Consider the following 25,272-nt stretch of genomic DNA (forward strand, 5'->3'; position numbering starts at 1 on the left):
AAACGAATTTAATTTGTTCAATTCTTCCATGATTCTACTGTTATTCAACAGCCTCTAAATAGAGACTGTCACATTATAGTAGCTTACGTTTGTTCTCAAATTGTAGAGAATTTCATGCTCCACAAGCTCAGGTGACTTCATCGAAAAATGCCGAGACCGTGAAAATGTGGAAAATATTTACATTTTCTTAAGTTTTTGAAACGAACGAGTCTAAATTTGTGAATATATTTATTTATAATTCACTGGAAATGGAATATGAGATTTTGTTTAACAATTTAAGACAGCTTACCCAGATTCACAGCTTTGAATATTATAAAGATTGACCATTTTTTGGTATATGGAAATATGGTTTAGAGTACACTCAAGAATGAATTTCCCATTCTCCAACTGAATTTGTCCATGATAAATGATTTTGAGCCACCTTCACAAGCTGAGAAGGAATTAGCTATAAAACGACGAAATCCGATCATTGTATCAAAAGCTATAAGTGTTTTAAAACACTTTGTTTGTTATCAACAAAATGTTGATATGTATTCTGTAACTATAGTATCACATCAAATATATAATCATTCACTCTAAGAAGTAAGTCTATCAATCTCTTTACTAAAACTTTGGAGTTCCTCCCAAATTCGAGGTGCCCTTTTGCGCTTCCCCACTAGGAAATACCGGAGTTAAGTGTGGGTTCGTTACGCTAGTGATGATGGCTACGTCTGAAAGTTGGGAGGTTTTTGGAAACATAAGGAACAATGTTATAGGGTGTGATTAGGATCAAAATCTATCTCTATCTGAGATAGAACGGTCCAACGTTAGTAGACAGAGTCTACTTACTTTGAGAACGGTCTGATGTAGGGTTTTAGAACACAAATTAACGCCCAGATAGATTATAAATTATATATAAATATATATATATATATATATATATATATATATATTTATTTAGAAGTAAAAACCGTAAGAATATATTGTCGATTGAAACGTTAATTCCTCTGAACATCTATTTTTACAAAATCTTGACACGTTTCTAAAATATTGTAACTCAGCACTCGATGAAGTTAGAGAGCTCTGATTAATTTCATCCCAAAAAAAGACGCGAGGGACAATTACTGTCTGATGATTTAATTTTCTGTCTGAGAAAGCTCCTGGGCTAAAAGGTCAACTTCTTGTATCCAAGTTATCCAATAATCTAGAATCATTGCATGAAAAAGTCATCGTGCTCAGATCTTTTTTTTTAATGGCAAAAAGTACTGGTGACTGGACAATTATATGAAATATATATCTTAAACAGTCGTTTTCTTCATCGATATGAAGATTACATAACAAGATTTATCAAACAATGTTCCATTTACAAATCATTCTCTTCAAAACCTGACAGTGTTTGCAGAAAATGTATATCCCTGCTTCTTAAGACGAAGAACTTCATTTCAAGGATGTCCAATGACTGTGAGGTTCTCTTTAACTTGTCAATATGATGCTTCCAATCCACCTCTGCAATATGTTCGCTCGAAAATGTGTTCCTGCTATCAAACCAGTCCAAGGAGACTCTTTGATGAGTTCCTATTTGGTCACTGGCACTACAACTGCTATTGCTTTCATCGTAGTTTTCATATTGGTTTATCGGTGTAATATAGCTTTCTGTTGAAATCTGTTGGGTCAGAAAAAATTCAAAATATAGAGTTAATCATCAACAGACAGGGAAGAAGAAATAAAAGAATAAAGTGGACGAATACGCCATAAAAATAAAATAGTACCTATATTGATCGAGTAAAAATGATCTAGACACCAATAGAACGGAGACAAAATATGCATTAGACATTTTACCCGTTATTTTACATATAATTCTTACCTATTATGACATCCTATAATAATACTGAGAGGAGTTATTATGGTACTCAAAAGAAAAAAATATTCTTGCAATGTTTTCAATTTAAAAAATCAACCCTGAAACTTTCTTAGTACTACTACAATTTCGTGGATGATATTCTAAACGATTTTTGGTTAAATTAGAAAACTTGAGAGAGTCGCAATTCTAAACAATTTGGCAATACTGTTATTTCTTCGGATGGAGGACCAAGTCTCATTTCATGCAGAATATTACTTGAATCACAGCTGTCTACTATAGAGGGCATAAGAAAATTGGCAACTCTTTCATTTCTACAGACTTTGAATCTTGAATCTCACCAAAAGGAAAGAATTTATCAATGTGCCTTTTCGAACTATGACAAAATATTTTTTTCCTTCACCTACTGTCTAAAGTACTTACTTTACTCCCTGGAAAATAATACTAAAGTGTCACTTTTTCGCTCTCGGTATTAAAAAACAGAAAAACTCCCTAGGGAGGAGAAGTAACTCTATTCAATAACATGGGAAGCATATCTATTTTGAAAACGTATATTTGAAATAGGTTTGAAGGTCTAAGCTCAGATGAGGAAGCATATAGAGTAGTCATCAAACCAACTAAATTCAATACCTCAACTAGACATTTGATCAATTTATGAAATTTATGTTTGTATGCTAAAATTATTACAAACTTTATATCACTATACTAAAAAAATGTATAAATTTTTTTATTCAATGTTATTCAAAATACCAGCCAACGAATATTCCTCATTAACTAATCAAATTTGAAACGGGAACTTCAACATAGCTGTAGTTGTGGCGGCTATTGTTGTTACAACTTTTGCCGACAATAGCGCATAGCGCTGTCGGCGGAGAACTACTGTGACTACAAGCCAGCTGTTTCTGTTTACTTTTTAGATTATGTTGTAACACATTGTTTGGTCAAGTACGTTTTTAAAATTTTTTTTCATCTGCAGTTTTTATAAAAATGTAGGTGGAGGAAAAATGTTGTGTATATCACGAGTGAAAAATGCTTTTTCTCTCTCAGGAAATTGTTGCCCTCGGCTTCGCCTCGGGTTTCAAACTTTTCCCTCAGGGAGAAAAAACAGTACCTTCCACTATAGATAAACAAATAACTATTCATTTCAAATTATAATCTACTCTGTCAAATTTATTGATGCTTACCGCATTTCTTCCTTGACTTCCTTCAGAACAAAAACTGATCGGCTCCCATTTCCAAGCTGATTCTAAAAATACGTCACTGAACCAGGACTGCTTCTGAAAGCTGGAGCTCAATGCAAGGAAACTTGTCAACAAGTCTGTGAAATACTTTGTTTGCTGAGACAAATTTCCGGCGCAGGAGATTGTTGACATAGCTTGCTCACTCATACTCGAGTAGTAGCCTGAAATAACTTTAACGATATCCTTGGTATCCTCTTTACATACAGAGTTCAAATCCTGCAAGTTTCTCATAACATTTGTTTCGTGGATAGTTAGATACGATTTATCAATTTCATCGAGCTGAAACAAAAATATTATATATGTCACCCCTTACGATAATAATCTCAGCAACTGAATTATGGAAATGAATTGATCACATAATACTCGATGCACAAAATAAATGATCTGATGTTTGAAGTGTGCACCCAGCTGCACAAAAGTCTGTTAACTTTTAGTCCCGATCAAATACCATGTCAGCCAATCAGAGAAGCCTCCTTCTCAGAAAAACATTCTTTGTTTGGTTCTTGTGAAATCTGATCATGATTGAAATTTAACAGGCTTTTGTGCAATTTGGCCTTAGAATTATGAATCCTAAGTTAACTCGAATTTCTCAATGAATCATGGTGAAGTTCATAGATATCGCTTGATGATCTCATTTCTCAAGGGTATTCTTAATCTTAACGTGATTAATAATACTTGGCTAAAAATTGAGAATAATTTAAAAAAACTTGTACATGAATCAATTATTCGGCTAATGCGATACCATTCGACGATTAAGAGTGGTCTCACAAATGCAATGACATTATTCCGTGTATCAGACCAAGGTTTCAATGCCAAGCTACTTTCATTTGCTATTTTCAAGATTTCATAAATTATTATTGAATATTGATAGAAACTACATTTTATTTAATACATTCAAACTTATCTCTCTTTCAGTGGAGTATAAAAATTGAATCATATCAAACTAAGCTCCACAACAACCGAACAGTACAAAGTATTTGAGAATTACACAAAATAAAACATGCAATGTGATTATTTTTCATTCCAAGTTTATATCTCAATAAGATAGCTTGATAAAATGAAAACAATATCTTACCTCCTCAGTAATTCTTTCATACAATTTTTTCACCTTGTAAGCGGTGCAATTAGTTTTAGAGAGTAGATCTTTGAGTTTCAAATCAACTTGAATGAGAAACAAAAGTAAAGGACACTTGTCAATAATAACATTCATTGACGAATCGGTTTGCATGTCAGTATTCATTTTTAAGAACTTATCAAGTATGATTGTGGAAAATGATTATACAATATGATGGAAATGCTTTTCAGTGGTGAACAAAAGTTGGATTGAATTAAAAATAGGTAGTGATCTGGAGAGTTTTCTATTAAAGTTGGAAACGGTTATTAGTTATGCGTTTCATGAATCAAGGTATCTATATTCAAGGGGAAAATCAGATACAGTTATGAAATATAAACACAGTTGTTATCATACAACCAGAAAGACAATGAACAGACAGCCTGTGTGATTACTCTTAAAACAGCAGTCAGCTGAAATCATGTGTGTCAGCGCTTGGAGGACAGGCAGTCTATTTGATAACCTTAAATATAGATGGTCTGAGGTGATAACTCACCATAACAAACCCACAAATGCGCAACGAATTAAGGCTATGAAAATAGTGAGGTCCACGTTATAATGGCATTATTTGATTTACATTGGTGTTGCTATCTTTTTGTCTATCATTTGGCAAAGCAGATATCACTATTCTTATTTAGTTTTGCAACGTTGTCAGTTCTATTTCTTAACAATGTAGAAATATAATCTAATGGCAAAATATTCAATCTCGATTAGAAAAAAATTATGTAATCATTAAAAAATTTTTTTCCTAGACAAATGAAATATAGTAATTTTATTTTGTACAAAAATGAATATGAGATATACCGGTATCCTCTATGGACGGCAGTGACAAGGCAGAGAATCGGAAACTCTGTTCTTCCATCTTTCTTCACTAACATATTTCTAATGTGGACCTCACACTAGTCATGATTGAAAATTTACTACGCTCGTCCAATTATTATTCCATAGAGTGAGGCCCGGTTGTACAAACGCCTGTTGAGATTTAACCATGGACGTGTCTTATACAGAGTCGGAGAAAAGTATGGGAACAGCTTAATATTTCTGCTACTAGGATAATATGTTCCATTCAAATAGGATCCTCAATGAAACATATTGTCAAACCATCCTTGTTAAATATCAAGCTGTTTCCATACTTTCCACCAACTCTGTATGTCAGAACAATATCAAAATAGCTTTGCTGAAGTGAATCAAATTTATGACATCCATAATATTGAATGAATATTTAGATAGTGAATGATTTATTGACTTTAATACATAATGCATCGTCAACTGATTAAGTCAATAAGAATCTAAAACTTTGACTATATGATATTTTGTTATAAACTTATTTCAGAATTAAAAAAAACGAACAAATCTCTGAAATATCCAGTCGTAGCTGTTGTTTTTCAATGTTTCTCCCCAACATAATAGAAAGTTCCCCGATTGAGCTCTCCTATGATATAAAGTACATGGTAATTGTGTAAAATGCCTAACTTATAACTTATGTCATATCCATCCAACCTACTAATAATAATGATGAATAGTGTCCGAGGTCTGCTTTCTGAAAAATAATCAGGATCAAGAGAATCGCTTCGTCAGAAAACAATAATTCAGGCAGCCATATTCTTAAAGCAATAGTCAGCTTTATATGAATGTGAAACACTTTATAGTTCATTCAAGAGTCTCCTGGAGATCCATTCAAACTCAAATTTTATTTTATTGCTTCATCGTGAGTTTGTCTAAAGTTTCTCATTTTTAGGTTTAGTATATTAAGCGGATGGAACGAATAAGCCATTTTGAATAGACCTTGGATTCAATTCAAGATGTAAATGAATTTTCTTACTATACTGGGAATCGCGTACTTGACAACACACTTCATTTCAAATGTTCAACAAGCACAAGCTTTCAGTGCATGCATTATTAATCGGAGAAAAAACACTTCACCTATTCTGCCTTCTAAGCTATCTCCTTGGATGGCAGAAACTCGAATTCGGCCTCTACGTTCAGTAACTGCTCTCTCGAGTTCTTCACACACATTCACTATTGCTTACAATTTCCAACTTCTTCTTTGTACAATCTGCATAGAACGGCCTTTCATGATGATAATGATAGGATTTCACTTATTGTTTTTTCAAACAAATGAACATTGTTTCAAGGGAAAAGTGAATTTATTGAATGTCGCACATCTATTTGAGAACGATCATGATTGAATTTTTATTTTTGAAAAATATTCTCCTGTATATTTTTCAATCTGAATTGCCATGTGTACAATATTGGAATTAAGAAAGAATGCTCACCGCCCATCATGTTTGAAACATGTAGGCTTTGTATAAAATGTAGGAATGCAAAGTTTTGTAGCCTTCACTAAAATGTATGGAAATCAATCTCTCAATAAGATATTTTGATAAACACACTTACCACTCAAAAAGAAGTGCATAACAAGTTGCTTTTCCGATGTTTCAAATTTTTAATGTAATATTAGAGCTTCACAAATCATTTTGAGAACCCTCAGCTTGACTACTGAGATTGGGTTGAGGTGAATCCTACACTCAAGGATAAGAATATGTTCATCATTGACTTCCTGGTTATACTCTAAAATTGAACATTATATAATATTGTTACCCATGATAGCAAAATTGTTATCTTATAATTCAATTATTGCTTCCCTTCAGAAAACCCTGTCACTTTTCACCAATCATCAACAAAACACTTTTGCGAACAATTTTCCTCTAATATAGCTAAGTATACTGCAGTACATTCGGTCATGTCACTTTGTTTCACGGATTTTATTATCGAGAATTCAAAAATATAATTATGCTTTTTCCATGAAAATGAATCTATTGATTAATCACTTAAAAAATTACTTTTAAAGAAGATCATTGTTGAGCACATTAAAAGTTCAATTAACTTTTCGGAGTGCAACGAATTTTTTGTCAAACAATACATGGAATTATTGTGGTTGGACATCGAACAATCAGGAAAAAAATGGAAGATAATTATCGAAATAGGTCTCTTTTGGTGTTGATAGTCCTGGGAAAATGATATTATTGTTTAAATCTCACAGAGGGATGAATCACTTTATTTTGCTGAGATTGATCACTTGTCAAAAATAGAGCTAAGAAATTTGTTTCACGATGCTTCACAAAAATACAAGTGACTTTTCTTCATTGGAAGAGTTTGAAACTATTGAACAATATTGTAAACTAGATAAAGTGATGATTTTTTGTTCGCAGCGTAAAAAATGATAACTTACAAACTTTTCTCCTTCAACTTCAAGAGTCCACAGAATAATAGGGGGACACATTTGTATTCAGTGCAGAATCGCCGCAATATTGAAAAAGTATTTCTTGTAATTTGTTGGGAGCACCTAATGGAAGGGCGTTCGCTCTCTGGCTCTCGTTTTTCTTCAGTGGCACAATTTATACGAGTTGAGGGTGAACTATTGGCGCCCATTTCCTTTGTCCGTCTATTCAATAATCGGCTGCTTGCTGCTAGATGAGATTGGCGAGTCTACCTCAGAGTGGAGAGGGGGAGTTGCCACCTGCAAAGTTGAGACGCTCAAGAGTAGGCGCAAGGTAAGGCAAGAGGCAAGAGGCAAGAGGCAAGAGGCAAGACGCCTCCACCTAGGTGACAACGACACACTGACGCACGCGCGTCGCTGGCAGCGAGTGGCGCCTAGTCGTGGACAGCAGTTCAGTGCATCCCGTGCTGTCACCGAAAAAGGTCAGTGTGCCACTCCTCACCAGCATGACGCTTACTTTACGGCTTTTCTCCATTATGCTGCATAGAATTGAGACCCGTGTAGTTTTCCTTTCACTTCCAAAAACTTCTCAAACTTGTATGCGTTTTCCAGTTTTCAGCTAAACTCATAAACTGATACTCTGAAAATGTACTAAATCTTCAATTCTTTTATCCTAGAAACTTTTCCAGCTTTCAGCTATACAAACAAACTATACTCTAAAAATGTACTAAATCTTCAATTTTTATATCCTAAGAACCAATTTTGTTACTTCGTAAGTTGAAAGGGAGAATTGAATTCAACCGAATCCAATTTAATTAACATGATAATAATTATGAAAATTACACAGATAAAAATATTGTGAAATCAATAGACCATCCCGCTTGGATAATTTTTCGCCTGTAAGAGGGATTAGTAATCTTCTAGTACTCTCGTCAATTACATAATGTATTCATCTGTAAGTTTATTGAAAGAAGCATCCCATGTTTTTTGAGAAAAAAAATTGTATCAAACAATCACATTATTATCATATACTAACTTCGGCATAATGAAGTGAACTCTAGATAGAGTTGTGGAAGTATTCAGTAGAAGAGAACAAACTCTTTGAAAGAGGAACCGGTCGATAATGTTATTGTTACTTGAAGTGTTCTTGAATGAGTTACCACTTGTTGACGATGTAAAGTAGTTTTTCATTTGGGATGAAGTATACTGGCCTAATCCATTAGTGGATTAAACTCAATGCAACTGCAGTTGCATAGACTATTTCCAGTATACTGTATTCTTTGGCCATTTGATCTGGGAACTAGTCTCCGCAATGCTCACCTATAATAGATTTTTTTGAATTTAAGAAGATGGAAAATCATATTAGACAGCATGAGAAGATGGAAAATAATGCAATTAAATTAGTGGAAATCTATTCCAATAATAGATCAAATTGAATTCTCTAATTGTCAATGGATGTAGGGCTCTTGAATTGAAGATTATACATGTATCGTATAGGCCTATGAAGCAAATGAAATTATTAATCTATATTATTTTCTCTCTTATAGAGCTTCTATGAATGGTAAATCCAAATTGTTTATCATGATTGATCTGAGGCTACATATTGGCATTTGAAGATTGTACTAATAATATCTGGCCTATTTTGCCTAGAAATACTATAATAAAGCATTGGTGATCAAAGGGTACAGAGCTATATGGAATGCGACAATGCGTATTAAATGTTATCTGTCAATTTGAAGTCTATGGAAAAGCGAGTTGTCATAGAAAATCACCTTAAAGAATTAGTAGATGAGTTTTGTTCTATGCGTTAAAGCTGGTACTTGGAACATGTGCAGAAACGTCAGGATAACCATACCGTATACATCAATTTTGAAACATGGAGTTAGATTATTTTGGAAAAATACACTTTTGGGTTGGAGACGATCTGATTACAGTACTGATATATCACTTGAAACATTAGTAGCTTACTGGTGAAATATTAATTATACATTTTTTATTGATTTTTGAATAAAATTGCATTTTCGTCATACTATGCAGTCAATCAGGGTGGCAGAGGTTAACGTGAAAAGGTACAAAAAGAATGTAACAGATCTTTCATCACCAGTTCAACAATTCAAGTTTGCATGCACTGGGGATTCAGCTCAACATGTTCAAAAATGGAATTGGTTTCCTTTTGGGGATTGAAATGATTACTCTAGGAACATTGCGAGTGGAAAAAAATCAATTGCACTGAATGGCTTCCTATTTACTGTGGAAAGTTATATTATTTTTCTAGTTATATTATAGGTTTTTTTTTCTCTGCAGTTTTTCATCGAGTTTCCATTTCGTTTTTCCAGATATCTCAAGTGAATTGGAACTTAAAAAGATATGAATACTTTTTGAGTTCAATGTTTGTACATAATTTTTATGTCAAATTCCAAAGAACTGGACTGGTATATGTACAATAATTACTCGTATAATACTGAACTTATAATGTCAATTCGGTCTGATAAAAATAAAGATTTTTACAAACCTCCGCTACTTAATATCCAAATCAGCCGGTGATTGTATCGAGCCTGAAAATCTCTTTCAACTTTTTGACGGAGGAAAGCAAGCTCAAATAAAAAATGCTGGCGAGAGAAGCGAGCCTGCTAGTTCAATTATTGGTCTATTTAGCCAGGCGGAGCCTCCTGGCTAGATGGATAAGGCGAGCGATGCGAATTTATTATAAAATAAATTATTTATCCCACGATGAAACCCTCGTCATGATTTTTACTTTCCTTGCCCTACTACCATAGGTAAGGAAAGTATTGCTTTCCAAAAAAAATTAAGGAACACCAATTTCAAGTTTTCTATACGTTTCTAGGTCCCCTGAGTCCAAAAACATGATTTTTCGATGTTGGTCTGTGTGTGTGTATGTGTGTATGTGTGTAAGTCTGTGAACACGATAACTCCATTCCTAATTAACCGATTGACTTGGAATTTTATACTTGAGCTCCTTATACCATGAGGACCCGACAATAAGAAATTCAATAACATTCAATCCTAGATGGCGGAAAAATGGTGGATAATTACTAAAAAACCATGTTTTTCACGGTTTTCTCAAAAACGACTCTAACGATTTTCTTCAAATTTATACCATGGATAGCTACTTATAAGCCCTATCAACTGACATAAGTCTCATTTCTGGGAAAATTGCAGGAGCTGCGTAAATATTTATTCTTGAGAAAAATGGCGGATAATTACTAAAAAACCATGTTTTTCACGATTTTCTTAAAAATGACTAGACTGATTTATCTCAAATTCATACTCTGTATAGTTATTTATCAGCTCTATCAACTGGCATGAGTCTCACTCCTGGGAAACTAATGGGGGTCCATCCCATCCTTGAGAAATGGACTTTGTAACCTCCTTCTCGTGCATGAGGTAGGTAGGTAGAGCAGTCTATAAAAAGAGCACATAGTCGAGATATTTCATCTGTAGAACAGCTGTTTTGACGACTTTTAAAAAAATCATCGGATTTCACAATTTACACAAAGGAAAAAGTACTCTGAAAACAATTATATATACACATATACAGTAGTCTGATCGTAGTTTCAAATACTGTATGTTGTCGCCAATCGTCACTATGTTATTCCTCTAAATTATTCTCGTTTAAGAATGAGGCTCACAGTTCAATGAGCAAGGAAAGTTGTGTGAGTGTACCACACCAGATTTTTTTATGGGTGATTGACTGATGTGGGGACGTTTCTTCAATAATTTGGGTTGAAACAAAAATAAAACACTGTGAATCAATAACATTTTTTCAGATACTTCATGATCTTCCTGATCCATTATGCGATATTCTCCAAGTGGACTTGCATCCCACTGGAATAAGTATCAAATAGTAAAAGTTACAGGTAGTAATTGAGCAGCTTTGTATACGACATCAATGAAAATATTCTTGTATTCCACTTGTTCGATGTTCGTCTTATTGTTGTTCAATGTTGGCATAAAGGAATATTACTATAGCTATTGCATTCTTTATTACAATATAATCTCAGAGAGACCATGAATACATGATGAGCTGGATGGAATGTAACATTACAGTTGTAGAATTTTATTTTCACAATTTCTCTTCGAATAATTATCGAACGATAGAGCTGTAGCTTATCGTAACATCAATTATCACAATAAATTGTCCCAAGATTTGATCGAAGATTAATCAGGAAGCTTATTCATAGAGGTTACATGAGACATAGAAATAAACGAAGGTAATATAATTATTAATGACCGTACCACTAGTTCACAAGTCTCTGATTCTCTAAGCGTACTGTATCGCACAGTGACTAAAGTATATTCTGAGGGAGGATATTATAGGACTGTGTTCAAAAAAGCACAACAAGACAGTTAATATTGAAGTAGAGAAGCCCTACGGTGGAACAGAGACCGTTGTTAACTGCATCAAATGCTTTTTGTCTATGATCGATTTTTAGGCTTTTATTTGGTCTGCAGAAAGAAATTATAAATAATGCTACATTATTTAGTCTCCAAACAGAAATAGCAAACAGATTCGATATGTATACTTCATAATCAGAGGTCTTATTTTCAATCCCTTGAATAATTTATTCATGGTCCAGATCTTATTGCTTGGAACTTATTGTCGTATATAAATCTATCGCCTATAATATTGCCTTGTACGTATTGCCTTTTCCAAATGTATGAATGATTTTTACTTCGCCTGGAGATTCAAGGAGATGTCTCTAACGGTCTTGGATTTGTCATCATAATATACAGGCTAATTGTAATGAGAAGATAATTGACTACATTCAATATAATATTCCGGTTGCTAAAATAGACGCTACAATTGAACCTTCGTTTTTCTATTCGACGAATTGATTTATAGTTTTAACAGTTTTGAATTATTTTCTGGCGCTAAAACGTCATAATCTTCTTGTCTTATCAAACCTCCAACGTTTACTGAAAAAGGTAAATAGATTATCTTTGAAACTAGACTATCATAGAATAAAGAAATATTTGACCAATAACTCGAAAAAGAGAATAGATTCTCTAACTCAAAAACAGAGTTGTATTTTTTGACATAAAACATTATGATGACTAGACTTGGGTTATGTACGTGGGTAATGAATTATTTATTGATGTTGAATATTGTTTTAGGTGGGTTCCGAAAAAACTGAGAGAGGTTCTGGATCTCATAGTTGCTCTTCATATATCTATGTTAATGAGTGTCAAAATAAAAGCCTCAAATACCATTAAATCTCATATTCATGAGATAATATTAATGATACTATCGAAACATGCACTTGAAAAATAATAAAGAGTCTGCCATTGAAAACGCTGAGCAAAAGTAATTCAGAATTATGTATAAAACAAGAAAGAATTCCGTTCATCGCCTGTTTTTAATGATCAATTAGGTCGATGTGAGAATTCAATTGCCATCTATATTATGATTTCTAGATAATGGAGTTGAAAGAACATAATTCTCTAGCTACGAAAAATAAAACCCAATCAGGAGCCTAAACCAATTATTGAGTTATAACCTCTTCGAATGAAATACGTGCTCCAAAGGATGTTTTCTACTTTCGTTGGACGGAGCTGTAAAAGTGACACAAGTTCGAAGGTAACGACTTAAAACTTGAAACTTCTTGGCTCTAATGGCCCATTACCGGTATGGAATCGCAGGAGAGATGCAACATTGGAAGAGAAAATTCGCTGGAGATGTCATCTTTCATCGCTATATTCAGTTAGTATCATATCTGTCATCATACGCTGTTATTCCACAATAACTTGGGGTTTGTTGATGTTTCTGGGTTATTCGAGGAGCTAGATAAAGTTGAAGTTTGTCGGTTCATTTAAGACTACCTAGGTAGACAGTTACATTTGGGAGATGAAATTTTTTATTAGATGATAGGAAAAATTTCATCATACCATCTCGTATCAGTCATATTTATCCTATTATGTTGAGCGAGCAATTTCTGTATTTCTGTATATATTTTGTTATTTATATTTATATGTTTATTCATATTCAACGGATCTCGAGAACGGCTTTAACGATTTTCACTAAATTTGGAACATAGTAGGTTTATGATATAAAAATTCGATTGCACTAGGTCTCATCCCTGGGAAAACTCGCTGAGCGACATTAGGAGGCTGATTCATCCTTCGAAAAACAGCTGAGACTTTCTTCGTCTGTGGATGATAAAAAAGTGCGTCTGTGGAAAATCAAGATATCTCATCCCCGAAACTCATAAGCTGACGCATAGCCAGCTGTGAATAAGGTTATGGACCTTTGTGATTGCAACAGTGTAAAACATTCGTCCAAGATAAACAGATACCATCAATTGTTAATCTCACAATAACAGTTTGCTTTCAAGATAATGAAACAATCGTAGTTGATGAAATTCTAACAGTAAAATGGCAGGGTGCTTCTACGAGTTGTACAGACCCCATTTCTATCTTTCATTCAATCCTCCCAAGGATTCAATACAGACACAAACACTCAATATTTTGTTGTATAGTAAACAATGAGACATGAACCATTGAAGAAGCTTTACTATCAGGATGAATAAGTATTTTATTGTTTCACTTATGACTTCTCTGTTCCATGAAAAATTCAATTACTGCCGTCTGTAATATATTATTTTTCTTAATGCATATAATGACGTGTTTTCCTATGGCATGTGATTTCCTTTTAAGTATGTATGGACGTTGTTGGTATTTGAGCTTTTGTTGTTGAGAATGGAACACGATCGATTAACCACAATCTAATAGAGAATTTATGATATTGACTCACTGAATAAGGAGCGTGGAACGTTGAAGTTCCGCTCGGACTAGTTGTACAGTGAAGCGGTGAATTTTCGAAGAAAGCTATTCCTCAGGAGACTTGCGGGGAGAGAAAACTCAGTTAGGGCATTTATCAGCCACCGTTTAGGGCGAATGCAATTATTGGTCTTCTCCATTGTTGAGAGACTCAGCTTGACTGTACCTTCTGGCCTTTACTTTACTCCCAGCATCCGGGACTTGAGCGTAATTTCGCAGCAGATGTTTCCGCCACGTCACCCACCTCGGTCACCATGCTGGCCATGAGTCATTACAGACGTCTCTTGTCCTTTCCTTGTAATCATCAAGACCTACATCACTCAGCTTCCTTTGAAGCAGACTCCTGTCACGTCTGAGAATACCCGAGGTAGAATGTGGGAAACCATAGCCCACCTACAATCAGACAGCAAGACACTGAATAAAATTAGTTTGTGACTAGGAATAAACTTGTTACACTCTAAAACTAATGTGCTGATAGTGATAAATCACAACTGAATGTCTTACGTTCAACGCTAGACCATGTTTGAAAATAAATATGGTAGCATTAATTACATAACTTTTTATTGCTTTGAGATAGGACATTGGCACTACTGGAACTGAAAATAATCGATATTAGTGATGTATTAGTGTATTAGTGTAATAAGTTTCATACTGGGTTTGGGTATAAGAGCTATAGGTACGTATTCACATTATTCGCTATCTATGATCACTGGATACGAACAATCAAAGAATACGTTTTCAAAATTTTAAGCTGATTGATCAGTTCTTTCTAAAGTTATCGTAGAACATACAAACAGACGGACAACGCCTTTGGCCTTGAGTGAGTCAAAAGTGTTACTCGCAAACGCTCGTTCAATAAACTGTCATCCGTACAGATTGATTATTAATGGATCAGCACACTTTATTTTATGGATCATGAATGATGATTAGAAAAAAATGAATTGATATACGAAGAGATTTGCCCGATAAAAGCTTCTAAAGACTCTCACCATTTTCCACAAGGGAAATGTATCGAGATTGAAAAAGGCTCAATAATTCAATCAGGCATACTTTAATTAATAAATTGATGGAGTTCTAGTACAATGAGGAAAAGAAGATTTCTGTTATCATTCACTTTCAATAAGTAGTTCTTTTCAATCATGACATTTCTTTGAGCAGATAATATTGATCCAATCATGCTATTGATTCGATAATCTTTCAACTGACAGAAAACATTACCATCAAAGGAATCGCTCATCGATAACGCAGCAAAAAGTAAAAAAATACAATTTGATCAAATTGGAAAATTTAATAACTCATAATAATTTATATCGGGAGATGAATTCCAGAGGAAGAATCTGTTTCCTTTGATTGGCACTGAAGCTTTTTAGAACGCATTCACCATAGTCGATTGCGTTTCAAAGATCTGTACAAAGAGAAACAATGAATGAAGAAGGGGAATCTGTTTTTAATCTTCGAAAACTTTTTATATTGCTCTTAATAACAATTTTTATTCATATAGCATTATAAAACGCTCTTTATGGTTATTGTCAAAATTTAAAGTAAACCCTAGATTCTTTACTAATTTGAATAATTTGGAAAAACAAATTTATTTATCAATAACCTTTTTGAAAGAGTTGAAAGTTCGTTATTGAAATCTTAACCCACTCTTCGAGTCTTAAGAATACTATAACTAATACCCTACTCATTATAGATAGATCAATATTGTTATAAATATGCTTAGCTAGCACATGTGTGCTAGATCAACATGCTTGATGAAGAGCTTATCCATTCGAAGAAAATCTCACTAAATAGAGAAGTGGAAGAAGAAACTTAAACTGAATGTCTTCACAGTGAAGGAAAAAAATCAATGAAAGAATTACTCTCCAAACTTCAGAGAAGAATAGTGTTTAGTCTTTTATGCTTGTTTCTGAATAGGCATCGATTCTTATAGGAAGCTAGAACTATAAAATCAATTTTTTCATGACTACTTTAAGATAGAGACTTGCAAATGGTCTCAATCTCTTCGTTACAACAAGACGAATAAGAATATTGATGATGGAAACAAAAAAATATTATATGTCATTGAAAAATACAAGATGGCGGTCATTATTGACAGAAATTTTTATATTGCTTGTTATTCAGTTATTGTGAGAGATATCGATTTTATAGTTCTAGCTTCTTACCTCATGCATATGGAAAAACGCACCAGAAATCATGCAGGGTTTTCTTTGGAGGGAGCTGGAGAACTCATTTTTTGACGTACAGCGCAAGAAGATATATCGTTTCAAAGATGAAAAAACGCTCTAATTTTCATAAAATTCTTCCCTATATCCCGCACAAAAAAAGTTATAATGGAATGAAATTTGAACAAATTTAGAAAAAAAGGTTATAACTAATAAAATATGCGTTTTAGAGGAACATTTTATAGAACAAAAATTGTATAGAAAGATTTAAAAAAAAAAATTTTCTGAAAAAACGGTTGAATATCTTGAACGGTCATTGAAATACAAGCGATATAGCAAAACCCTGGAAATTTTGGCGGCCATCTTGTTTCCGAGGTGTTTGCCTGTGATTTCGACTTATCATCATCACGATCCTTATTATGCTAGACCTGACTAAGAAATTGAGAGATCTTCCATGGCTGTTACTCAAAAATGACTTATTCATCATAACATTTGCGCCCGTACTACTAGCTAGATAAAATTTCTCGCTGATTGATTATTTTTACACAGCTGGAAATAATTCTGTCTCTCTCCCACATAGGCACAAGCATCTTCTGTAATCGAGAGACGACGAAATTATCATCTGTTTTCCAAGGATGAATTATCCTTTTAATGTCGTTCAGCGAGTTTTCCAAATAATGAGACCTAGTGCAATCGAATCTTTATATCATAAACCTACTATGTTGCAAATTTCGTGAAAATCGTTAGAGACGTTTTCGAGATCCGTAAAACATGAATAACAGATATACAGAAAGCCAGATATAAAAATAACCAGATATATAAATACAGAAATTGCTCCCTTAATATAATAGGATATAGAAGCAATAGTTAGCCTACGTAAACCGTACAGCCTCATGTGGCACGAACAAGCGCATTTTACTTTACATCAGCTGATATCATGCTTATTTATTGATTCATTCTTTATTCATTCATACAAGGAGTACATTATCAAAAATCTGGTGTGGCACACTCACACAACTTTCCTTGCCGTTATGAAAATTGATCACCTGACGCTAGTGTGCACGCGCATCTCAAGTCTACTGTCTTATAAACAAAGATCTGAGCCAGCTGGTGACAGGATAATAACGCTGGAGACATACGAGGTCTGCTATCTCTTCATAGTGAATCATTTGATAGAATCAACAGTTGTCAACAGTTTGCAATTGAAATAATAACATTTTCTCGAATTTCGTGCTTATTTTCAATTTTAGGTGAAAATGTTACTAATTATCAATTGTAGAGATTTTCATGTTCAATCTTTTCCACTCAATTTTTTTTTTGTTTTAATTTCATCTGAAGCCTGATAATTGGGAATCTAAAATCGAACTTTGCATAGATGGGGCAGAGCTCCTGAAATTTTTACAGATATGAGACTTGTGGCAGTTGATAGAGCTTATCAATTACCATTTTTGGTATAAATATAATCGGAATCGTTGGAGCCGTTTTTGAGAAAATCGCGAAAAACCCTGTTTTTGACAACATTTTCGCCATTTCAGCCGCCTTCTTGAATTGCATTTGGTCGAGATTGTTCGTGTCGGATCCTTATATTGTAAGGACCTTAAGTTTCAAATTTCAAGTCATTCCGTTAATTGGGAGATGAGATATCGTGTACACAGACGCACATACACTCATACACTCACACACACACACACACACACACACACACACACACACCACACACACACACACACAACACACACACACACACCACACACACACACACACACACACCACACCACACACACACACACACACACACACACACAACACACACACACACACACACACACACACACACACACACACACACACACACATACAGACCAATACCCAAAAACCACTTTTTTGGACTCAGGGGACCTTGAATCGTATAGAAATTTAGAAATTGGGATACATCAATTTTTTCGGAAAGCAATACTTCCTTACCTATGGTAATAGGGCAAGGAAAGTAAAAAATGATAGGGAGAGGAAAAATAAGGTAACCTTGTGCTATTCCTCTCCCAAATTTAGATAACACATAGTCCGAAATAAGTTAAACCTAGTTATTATACCTGTATTTGTGCAGAAAACGTAAGATACCGATATGATCAGTTGTAAAAACGCGGAATCCAAGCACTTGAGTCTGTACGCACCTTATATCTTCCAGCCAACTACGACTGAGGTCTAATATCTTCAAGAGCCAATTGTAAGGAAGATATTATTTGAATGTACATAAAGGCATCAACTTGAGTTATAATGTTGTTGTTCTTTAGAAATATATTATTGCCTCTCGCAATTTTCCAATTTTGGAATAATTACTACTCCTGATGATTGAATCCACGTGAGTATTAATTGATAAGCGGAGATTCTCTAAACGAACAATTGACATTTAGAAACAGAATACCGTGAGTGTGCACATCCTTCCATGAAAATCCCAGGAAATTAGTTGGTGTGCATTGTTTTCGCAAATTCACTTAGGTGAATCGCCTCTGCCTCTGCGTAACCTATAATACCAAATGGTATTTTCTCTTCTCCAGATTTATTCGCCAGAATGGAAATCACGCTCAAGTTGAATCGGAGTACTCATCGCAGACTGCCAATAAGAGAGAATCGTTAGAAGTTTGGCATATTGGAAAAGGTATTATTCCGAGCCATAAAGTCGACGTGATGACGGAAAAGTTCACTTCATCAGATAAAGAGGGGAGATTGACGGTAAATCGAAATGTCTGGCAAATTTCGACTGAGACAAATTTCAGTTCTGCACTGTCAGTCATTAAACGAGTGACTTGTTGCGTGAACCACTCTTTTATTGTGGAGACTCTCGATGATCCTATCAGAAAATAAACTTTACACATTCACAAACCTGAAACCTAGAATTCGAGAAACACAATAACCTTCTCCTTCCCTTTGTGGCGTATTAACAACCCAATAACCAATATACGCTATGACAATCCATTCATAAGAGAATTACCTATAAATCATTCTTCTGGGGATTTGTGGATGGATTTATGTGATTAAAGATAAACCTATGGATTTATGGGATGAGGAGATCTTATACAAATATTCTTTATAGTCATTGAAGTGTAAGTAATCAGTTTTTCTCTTTCTCAGGTTGAGAACATTGGAATGTGTTTTCTAATGGATTGGATATTATAATATGATTTTTAGATGAATTAGTTCTACGCAAGAGCGATAATCCATTATTATGAAAGTATTGAAAAAGCTACATCACTCCAAATTTTCATCTGTTCAAGTGCAATCTGTATTTACATACCAAGTGTATCTGATTTGATATTAGTGAGCCAGCTTGAGGATTTTGAATTTCTGTGTAATAATTTAACGGTGTCTATTATGAAGATTACAACATGGAGTTCACATATTGATAGATCTCGACTATTCTATTGGGATTCGTGCACTCTTTGAAGATTTCCACGAGTCTCACCATATTGAAAGATGTATACATCTACAGAAGATCAGAAGCTGATAGAATAAACTATGGCAATGATATCCAATAGATCGTCGTCTCCAACAATAAACCCTTTGAAACGCTCGAATCCTTCACTTCATAGTCTCCTAAAAAATACTTTTCCATTCTTTTGTTGTTGTGATTTTCTTGGAGAACAATCCGCATCCGTTGGCAGAGATTATAGCCCACTTCCGAGCAAATCTCCTGAAAGATTCATGATTCCGTTGGCCAATTTATGATGATCGATGAAGATGTTTCCTCTTGAAGTGGAGGGAGAAGGGAGAGATATAGAAGATTTTGTTTGTCATTCTCTTTTCCAAAGACATACGCGTACAAGTGGGCTCATGAATAAAATTCTGATGAAGTTGTTATTATTATTATATTCAAGTGAACTCTTGGCTTATTGCTAACTCTGAGATTGTTAATCATTTAGTACCGCACCTAGTAGCTAGAGGCTCACAATTAAGTAATATTCAGACTATACGGAATAATAATTAGTTAATACTAGAAGACTTCCAGAACACAAAGTGAAGAATATTCAAGCAAATCAAATTTGTACTGAGAGGTTGAAAGACTCTTAACTTAAATAAATGGGACTCAGTTAGTACTTTGGAAGGAGGAAGTTCGAGCATTTCGAGTGAGTATTGTGACGTTATTTTTGGCGTCGCATATGCCCTGCAGGTAGCAGTCGGTAGAGCAAAAGATTTTTGAATAATATTATTATTTTATGACTCCTGAAAGAGAAATACCACATGGAGATTTCTTACCAGCTCTTCAAGGAGCTCAAATAATTCTCTGCTTTCAACGGCTGCAAAAGTCGGCTGCTTTAACAATTTACAGTTCTCATAGCTGATCTGGTCGACTCCACAAATATATGCAGAAGAGGTAGATAGATATAAGGGTTCTGATTTTTGTACTAGACAATATGGTATCGACACCAATGCCACTCGCCACCATCTGACAAAGGGGTCAGCAGTGTGAGATGATACCGAGCGGAATCAAAGGCGATACTCTATCAGAATACCTTATATATTCTATTAATTTATAGTGCTGCTGCAACTTAATACTATGACCCTTGTGTTCTTCCAAATCGGATGCGATGATTCTGAATAATTCAAGTAAATCTTGAGAATGTAATATCTCTAAAGATTTAATAATCAATGCTGTATATCACCGATTTATCCAACTTATTCAGTGAAGAATATAGTTGGCTGATATTTTAAATATTTTGTCAATAATAGAAATGAGATAGATTATAACAAGATTGGTCATGCATGAAAGTAGGATCATAAACGAAGGATACACCAATCAACAAATAAAATATATAAATACATCAAAATATCAACAAGCAATAATGAAAGATAGAATGATAAGTATAAAAATAATATGACAGAATATATATAGTAAAAAATATCACAGATAGCTCACAAAAAGATTTTACTTCACTCAATAGCATCAATTAATAAATCATGTGCTTCTTTGATCAGCATAATATTCTTTCTACTTCTATAGCTCAGTTGTCGACTTGCTGTTGCTTGTCGAATAAAATTTATTAATCTTGCTTCCAACAATATGAGAAATAAAAATATTAAAATATCTCAGGGCTTGGGTTCGACCTCTGGTGGAATTCAGATAAATCAATTTATCTTATGAACAGGAAGATTCATAATCTTGTTAAAAATTCTTATAAATTACTGATAAAAAAGATAAAAAAGTGAGCATATAATATATTATATCAAAAATCAATAAATATTTCATCTGTGCATACTTAAATATCAAATTCTCATAAATTGTTCTTGATAAGACTCCTTTTACATTTTGAATATTTGCACACATTTCAATATTAAGTTTGATCTTTTAATAAACCTTCGACGAGCTAGCTTTATTCAATTGTGATTTATTTGTAGCACTGAGGGCCCTCTTCTATAATTATTGAACTCATGTGTCGATTTTTCACAATAATTATCGATGGTGGTCTGGATTTGTCTCAGTGTCGTTAACCTTTTCTGGTGGGCTGCTGTAGTCCTCTCCACTGGGAATATTTAAATTTAACAACGTGTGTCATACTGCAACATCACTGAGTCTCATGATATTTTTTTTTTAATTACATGAATCAAACTTGAACTTTAACAAAAATTATTTAATGTATAAAAAGGGATTCAGTGTTCTCATAATTGGTGGGTGTCCCTGGTGACCTCTGGCAAGCAAGTGGGCTGTGGGTCTTCCCCTATTCTTTCTCAATGATACTTCCGTCTTTTCAATTAACATAAAACTCCAATATCCTCTCCCATTGGCGGATTTTAAATACTCCACAATGACGCAATTTAGTACTGTCAAATAGTCCATAACAAAACATCATTACATAACAAAACATCATTAAAACATCATCGAGTGAATATTTTAGTCTTAAACTCTTATTTACATTTATTACATATTTCTGTACATTCTATAACAATTACAAATTTTATGATTTTTATAAATACCGCGTGAATATTTTGAATTAAATCATTTTCAGCTCCGGTCAAATACTGCATTGTGATTGGTACATCCCAAGACTGTAACATGTATTATTGCACTTAATAGAACTAAATCCCATTTCCTTCATCTTTTTGTTTTGTTTTTTATATTTTTGTTCATGCTCATTGATATAATAAATATTTTTGTGCTTTCTTAATCGTTTTTTGGTTACATTTATTTGGCATGCTTTGCTTAGTAAACCCTCTGATCCTAGCCTTAGTGAATGCTGCTTAGACGCAATTAATTTGCCGCAAGGTGTCTGGCTAATTCTCAAATATACGGCTCGACCGATTACTTAGGTCAACGACTAGCTAATGTCAAAGAACCTAACCTCAAATATTATAGTTATTATATTATTAAATAATTGCAACCAGACTTTTATTTTCATTTGGCTGTTAATAATCATAGCCTTGAGAGCTGTTATTATCTAATCCCTAAACCATTGACACCGTAACTGGTGATAACAATTTCCAGCTTCTTGTGCTGAGACCTATAAATTTCTTTCAATAATAGTTTTTGGGGAATACCCAAATTATATTGTTACAGTATAAAAACTACATGATGGTGAAAATCAGAATCAGAGCATCGGCCTATCCCGTTGGGTATAGGAATAATATGTTTGGAAAAAATGATTGATTCATTCAAAATCCAGTAGCATTTATCGAATCGACATCAATATACCATTTTAGAAGAAGATTGAAGATTATAAAACAAATTATTGTGTATTTCAGTAGAATTCAATCTATACTTCCTTAATAAACGCACTCCCTGTATAATAGATAAATACAATTATTGAGAAGTTTATATTTATTCATCAGACTCATATTATCACTTTTACAGTATAAGGTGTGTATTTAACTCAAATGAATGAAATTCATTTGTGTTTAAGAAAAAGTAATTTTGAGCAGGAGAAGGAGTAAGAAGGCATGATGGTAAAAGTCAGGATGCTACTACATCAGTACATACTAAGCCATCCCTTTGGGATTAGAATTACTGATCCTATCTTTTATGCAACTCAGTTTCTTTAAGCAGTTTAGATGCTGCCAAAAATATAAATTCAAGTTTAAAGGCTGAGAAAGGGTCAAAAGCCTTGATGAGAGTTGTAGACTTGTAGAAAACTTTCGAAGTTCATAGCAAGCTACGACCTATTCTATCATTCAGTCACAACAGACTAAGTAAAAGGATATTCCACTCTGCAGCTGCTTACTTCGCTTGATGTATGGAATGCTGCTTGCCGAGTCGAGAATAATGTATTGTTTCTGTAAGAACTCCAAAGTCTTGTTTGAAAGTGGATTTGTGTGAAGTATTGACAAACTTGAGCGCTGGAGATGAGGCAGTTGATCTCCTCATTATTCATACTAGAAATCTGTGATCACTCTGCACTGTGTTGGACGACTAACGAGGGGAAAAGTTCATTGACAATAATGATGGATTTTGAATGAAGCACTCTTTCGAAAGATAATTCTCGCTTCTCTTATCAAATTCTGCTACTCTAATGTCGATAAACTGCAGCATTTAGAATTTGCTTTCATATAAATCTGGTTGTCATCATTGTAAAAAATAAGTGTTAATTTTCCATTAATAATTAATAATACCATCCTTTAAGTGTCATTGTCCATTCGAATATACATGAATAATTATGGTACTGGCGAAATGAGCAAAAAAGCAAGATAGACATTGTTTTTCATGAATTTGATGAAATTCTACAATTAGATAGAGTAGTATATGATTGATAGGTATAATGATTGAATATGGCAGCCAAAACATTTCATAAGTAATATAAAGTTTCATAATAAAATAGGATTTCTATAAGAATTATATTTAAAAATGGGAAATTGCCCATATTACTAGTGATAACAAGATAATAGAGTAGTCAGGCTGGGATGCATTATTCAACGTAGCTTATATCTATGTGATTGCATCTAGATGACAAGGGTATCTTTTGTCACCCGAGATGTAAGAGTGAACCATTCAAAGCTAATGACAAAAGCAGGAATCTGAAGACAAGCTCCATTTATTCGTAATGCATAAGCTCTACCTGATGAGCAAATATTCCAATGTGAAAATTTTGACTGGAAAGAATGAAATCATGGCATAAATAAAATGTTTCCATTATCCACCTCCCTTTCCCTCAAAACATATCATCATAACATACACGTATTCATTTGAATCACATATTCATGCTACCTTATCCTTTTCTAAAATAGTTGTAAGTTTTCCTAGATATCCTGTATTCTGCTTATCCTAGTTCTCCTGAAATCGACATTGATGGATGTTTCAAAATGATCAGTTGGACAAACAACTAAGTATATTTCATAAAATTGATGTTTCCAGAAGATTAGAAAATAATGCTGAATTTTGGAATTTCACCACTAAGCGAATTATAGCACTGTCACTGTATCATGGATTAGAATATAGGATGGTGAATTTACATCTCCTATTAAATGAGTTTCTCGAAAGTCAATCACTTGCTCAACCAATATCGAAAATCCATAAATCTTGAACAATAAATTTAAACTCTGTAGATTCAAGTTAGCCGTCCGCAACAGACGCTCACTCGTTACAACAACTTTTAATGCAATCGAAAACTTTTCTAATAGATTACAGTGAAGATTTTCTTTACTGCTCCTGCTACTTTGTGTCTTAAAGAACTTTATCTGACGCTTCTCCCTTAGAATGCCAACAAATTCAGTCACGTGTTTCACCTATGGAGTTTCACAATATTTATTAACGATTGTATTCGAAGAAATATTTTTAATAACATATTTCTTCAGGGTCATTTGATTTGTTAGTTGAAAAATAATATTGTAGAAGGCATAGTTTTGCCAAATGTCACTGATATTTATTTACTATTTTATATTGAAAAGTTTTTTAAAAAAGGTAACTATGATAATATTCT

The 25,272-nt window shown here is 33.8% G+C and overlaps 1 protein-coding gene across 1 annotated transcript; it reads right to left on the bottom strand.

Moving 5' to 3' along the window:
* Positions 1 to 1,213: 1,213 nt before the first annotated feature.
* On the bottom strand, positions 1,214 to 4,561 carry LOC111064308. The gene is made up of 3 exons (XM_022352018.2): positions 4,154 to 4,561; positions 3,022 to 3,357; positions 1,214 to 1,642 (listed from the first exon to the last, which is right to left on the bottom strand). The coding sequence occupies exons 1-3, from the start codon at positions 4,316 to 4,318 to the stop codon at positions 1,343 to 1,345; spliced, it is 801 nt and encodes a 266-aa protein (XP_022207710.1). The 5' UTR covers positions 4,319 to 4,561; the 3' UTR covers positions 1,214 to 1,342.
* Positions 4,562 to 25,272: the final 20,711 nt, after the last annotated feature.

This window comes from Nilaparvata lugens, chromosome 1 (assembly GCF_014356525.2).
Source record: "Nilaparvata lugens isolate BPH chromosome 1, ASM1435652v1, whole genome shotgun sequence".
NCBI classification, from domain to species: domain Eukaryota; kingdom Metazoa; phylum Arthropoda; class Insecta; order Hemiptera; family Delphacidae; genus Nilaparvata; species Nilaparvata lugens.

Coding starts and splice junctions, on each gene's coding strand:
- LOC111064308 (XM_022352018.2), bottom strand. CDS start 4,318: ATGAATACTGACATGCAAACCGATTCGTCAATGAATGTTATTATTGAC. Junction 3,358..4,153: donor ATGAAAGAATTACTGAGGAG/GTAAGATATTGT, acceptor TTTTTGTTTCAG/CTCGATGAAATTGATAAATC. Junction 1,643..3,021: donor GAAGTCAAGGAAGAAATGCG/GTAAGCATCAAT, acceptor CTGACCCAACAG/ATTTCAACAGAAAGCTATAT.